General features: G+C 40.2%; 1 protein-coding gene across 1 annotated transcript in view; it reads left to right on the top strand.

Moving 5' to 3' along the window:
- The first annotated feature begins 1,471 nt into the window (after window positions 1-1,471).
- Sirt1 (sirtuin 1) overlaps window positions 1,472-4,583 on the top strand; it is a 27,557-nt gene continuing 24,445 nt past the window's right edge. The window contains exons 1-2 of the mRNA XM_010605613.2: window positions 1,472-1,585; window positions 4,247-4,488. Coding sequence (XP_010603915.1) covers window positions 4,276-4,488 — 213 coding nt within the window. The 5' untranslated portion in view covers window positions 1,472-1,585; window positions 4,247-4,275. The remainder of the gene's footprint in view (window positions 1,586-4,246; window positions 4,489-4,583) is intronic.

Here is a 4,583-nt window from a genome sequence, read left to right as displayed (position 1 = left end):
GCACCTGGCTCCCGCCCGCCCGCTGGCCTTCTGCTCCCCCGGTCCGTGGCCCGCGGGCTCGGCCTTCGCTCTGCGTAGCCGCCTGTTCGGGAGGCTTTCGTAGTTGGTTTTAAAATAAGTTTTCCCTCTTCTCTTGTTCTTTTAGCATATTGCTTTTGTTAAGGGTTGCTTGCTAGCTTGTCCTTTCTGCACCCTTCTTCCCAACGTACTGTGAAGCTTGCAACTTTTGGCTGTCCTGGTGATCTACCTTTTGCAAATTGATACCTGTGCAAATTTTTAATTTTTTCAGCCTTTATTCCCAAACTTGAAGTTTGAAATTTTTAAAGAGCAAAGGTGTTTCTAAAAGTCACAGCCTGCAGCATTTCAAGAACATTGTACAGAGATTTTTACCTTTTTATGATGTAGTTAACAGGGAAAAGAGGGACAGTATTTTTAGTATACTTCAGCGAATATTGTTTTCCAATCATGTTCTTATTTTTAGGTTAAGTGTAATTGTTTAATATACGCAATGTTTTCATCTCTGGAGTTTTTGACCCAGATGAGTGTGTGTCTGTGGTTATCTGTGTCACAACCATTCATTGGACTATTTGGCCAATTTTGAGAAAGCATGTGCATTAGGAACTGGATGAGTAAAACAGCCCGTGATTTCAAGAAACAATTTAATACAGGAAATTAATACGTAATACAAAGACACCTAAGTATTTTTAATGTTACGTAAAAGTTCAAACTCCTGGGGGTTTTATTTGAACAGCATTTTGGAGAAAGTCTCTTGTTGGCAAATGACATGCATCCTCTCTCCTTATGGAACCCAGCCGGGGATTTAGATCAATGGTTGCGCCGCCTGCCTCGCAAGCGCAAGGAGAGTTCGATCTCGATCCCTGGTACCAAAAAAAAAAAAAGTGTCCTTATAGAACTCAGAGTCTTGTATGGTACTAGCAGCCCCCCGCCCCCGTTTTGGTACCTGAGATCAAACTTGGGACCTTGCGCTTTAGAGGCAGGAGGCGGAACCACCGAGCCAAATCCCCAGCCTATGGCAGGCAGTCTTGAATGACTATCCTAATCCACCTGTGTGGTTTCGCTAGATTTTGGTGCACTCAAAACATCGATTCTGAAAATTGTCAAAGATGAAACTGCTCATATGAATAATGCAAGCATACATCCATAGGCATTTTATTATATATGCAGCATGAGTGATTTTTTTTTTTTTTCCTTTTGTGAGAACAGGGTCTTGGTATATAGGTCAGGCTGGCCTTGAACTCACTATGTAACCCAGACTGACCTGTAGCTCTTGGTGATCTCCTGCCTCAGACTCCCTAATGCTGGGATTACAGGTCTGTGCCACCACACCTGGCCAAGTGTCAAATGCTTTATTCAGTGAACGTGGTTATATTATAACCATTACGTATCTTTGTACATTGTGCATGCAAGTTGTTTCAGCAGCCATGAGTTACTTTTTAATTCTTTGCAGATAACCTTCTGTTAAGTGATGACATTATCACCAATGGCTTTCATTCCTGTGAAAGTGATGAGGATGACAGGGCTTCGCATGCCAGCTCTAGTGACTGGACTCCAAGGCCTCGGATAGGTATGGGTCAGAGGTGCAGCTGGGGAACACTTTTTTTAAAAAAAATTGTATATTCTGCTTTGTTTATTTTTATGGTACTGGGGGTTGAATCGAGGACCTTTGCACTGAATTACATTCTCAGCCCTTTTTAAATTTTTCTAAAATTTGGAAACAGCTGCTTATTAAGTTACTAAATTGCCTAGACTGGGCTGAACTTGAGATCCCTGTTTCCCAGAGTGCTGGGATTACAAGCCTGCACCCACCACTTTTGGCTTTTCTTTGTATTTTGTATCTTTTAATTCTCTACCCTATTTAACCTATTGAGATTTTTTAGGTATATAGTAATTTTTCCTTTCTATTTTTTCTTTTGTGTGTGTGTGATACGGAGCAATCCAGGGCTGAGCACTCTATTGCTGAGTTGAACTGACAGGCCTTGGTTTTTGTTTTTTGTTTGTTTTTGGTATCAGGGATAGAATTCAGGACCTTGTGCTTTTGAGGCAGGTGTGGTGCAGCTGAGCTAATCCTTGGCTCGGTTTTTGTTTAAGCAGCTCAAGTCCATGGAAGCTGATCAACTTTTCAAACAGATAGGTCCTGCTGGGCATGGTGGTAAATGCCTATAACCCCAGCACTTGGGAGGCTGAGGCAGGAGGATCACCAAAAATCTGAGGCCAGCCTGGGCTACATAATGAGACTCTGCCTCAAAGAAACTGAAAAACAGTTATGTCTTTCTTACATTTCAGGTTCTTCGTAGCCTCTTGTGAAATGCTCTTTCTCCAGTTAGAGTATTTTCCTCTCTTTTCATTCTTTTATTTTTTTTAACATTTATTAGCAAGCTCTTTTTTTTTTGGAGACAAAGTCTTGCTCTAACATTCAGGCTGGCCTTGAACTCATTGTGTAGCCAGCCCAAGCTGGCCTTCACCTCATGGCAATCCTGCCTGAGCCTCTCCAGTGTGGGGATGACAGGTGTGCTGCCGTCACACCTGACTTGCATCTTTTTATTTTCCTGTGCAGAAATGGACAGGAGATTCTTTTTTTTTTTTTTTTAGCAGTACTGGACATCAAACTCAAGACCTGTGCTTACAAGGCATGCACAGTGCCACTGAGCTAAGTCCTGGCCCAACATATTGTTTTTGAAGGGAGGTCTTTTGAGACAGTATCTCACTTGGTAGTTTAGTTGGTAATTTAGGCTGGCCTCAAACTTGTAGCCATTCTCCTACCTCTCGAGTGCTGGGATTACAGGCATGTGCCATCACACTATACCAAGACAAGTTGTTGACTGACTTGTATGCTGCTGTTTTGTCAGTGCCTAGATAAAGTTCTTGGAATGTAGTTTGTGCCTTCTCTTTCTTTTTCTGTCTGTCTCTTTCTACCTGCCTTCCTTGGATTGAACCTGGAGCCTTTCAAATGTTAAGAACATTCTCTGCCCCGAACTACATCCTTACCCCCCCTATTTTCAGGTAGAGAACATTATCATATATTTATTTTATTTATTTATTTCCCAGTGCTGGGGACCAGACACAAGGTTTTGTACATGCTAGGCAAGTGCTCTAACATTAAGCTATACCTCCAGACTCATACCACATTTTTACTCCAAAGGCATACCATAGCTATCCTGAAGTGATCTTTTTCCTTTGCTCTTGAATTTCCAAATGGCTTAAGTGTTTAAACATAGTGATGCTTAGTTTGTTCTTCTTTAATGTCCATAACATTTTTTATTTTCTGAAGCCCGGAAGCTGATCTTAGCAAGTTTAGGGTGAAACTTGAATGTTAACTGCTAAAAACATGAGCAATGAGTGTGTCATCTTGAGAGACTGGTAAAGATGAAATTGAAGGTTATTACTGGAAAATTATTAAAAGATGGTAGTTATATATACATTTCCTTTTCTCTGCCCTTGATGATATCATGGGCTTTCAGAACTAGTAAAATCTTTTCTGTAATGTCTTTTGTAAATGCATTTGTTAATTATAGCGTATGTTTCTAGATTTTAACCAGAAAGTTATTTTGAAGTCAGGTGTGGTGGTGCACACTTGTGATCCCAGCACTTTGGGAGGCTGAGACAGGAGGATTGCAAGTTTAGGCCAAGCCTGGGCTACTTAGTGACTGTGAGACCGTGTCTGAAAAAAGATAAAAGAGGGCTGAAGATGTACCTGAGTTTGAAAGTTATGGGTTTGATCTCGAGTACCACACAAATAAAACAACCTTAATCAGGTAGTTTTGAGTCTTTTCTTTGAAGAAAAAAATTCTTTTTTCTATTTTTTGGTTCTGAGGATTGAATCAGAGCTGGGTATATATATCCTTAAATGCTTGTTCCACCACTGAACTATAACCCTTTCCCCTTTTACTTCCCCCAACCCCCGCATCAGGAATAATCGAATGCAGGACCTTGCATTTGCCAGGCAGGTGTGGTGCCACTGAGCTAAATCCCCTAGCCCCTCTTACCCTTTTACTCTTAAAATACATACTTAGAGCTCAAGGAGACCCTCCTCTTAATGAGATTGCTCTAATCACATTGGCATACAGCATTAACTTTGAGAGTGTACTGAGAGTAAAATAACTTTAAATTTCATTTTCTTAATTTGTTAAAAAAATCAAACCTTACATTATTGCTATTACATAAAAAAATGAGGTTTTAAAAATTATTTGGAAATGGTTTTGATCTGTCTTTTTACCCCTTCATACAGGTCCATATACTTTTGTTCAGCAACATCTCATGATTGGCACAGATCCTCGGACAATTCTTAAAGATTTACTACCAGAAACAATTCCTCCACCTGAACTGGATGACATGACACTATGGCAGATTGTCATTAATATCCTTTCAGAACCACCGAAAAGGAAAAAAAGAAAAGATATTAATACAATTGAAGATGCTGTGAAATTACTGCAAGAATGCAAAAAAATAATAGTTCTAACTGGAGCTGGGGTATGTAAGATATGAAATACTAGTGAAACGGAGAAGCAGTGTATGGTTTTCCCCTTTTCACTTAAGGGAACATTGCTTTCTGGTTTAAAAAATCC

Source organism: Fukomys damarensis, unplaced genomic scaffold, assembly GCF_012274545.1.
Source record: "Fukomys damarensis isolate Sample0158 unplaced genomic scaffold, DMR_v1.0_HiC HiC_scaffold_20, whole genome shotgun sequence".
NCBI lineage: Eukaryota > Metazoa > Chordata > Mammalia > Rodentia > Bathyergidae > Fukomys > Fukomys damarensis.
The sequence above is the reverse complement of the archived record's forward strand: the minus strand, read 5'-3'. Positions and strand labels throughout refer to the sequence as shown.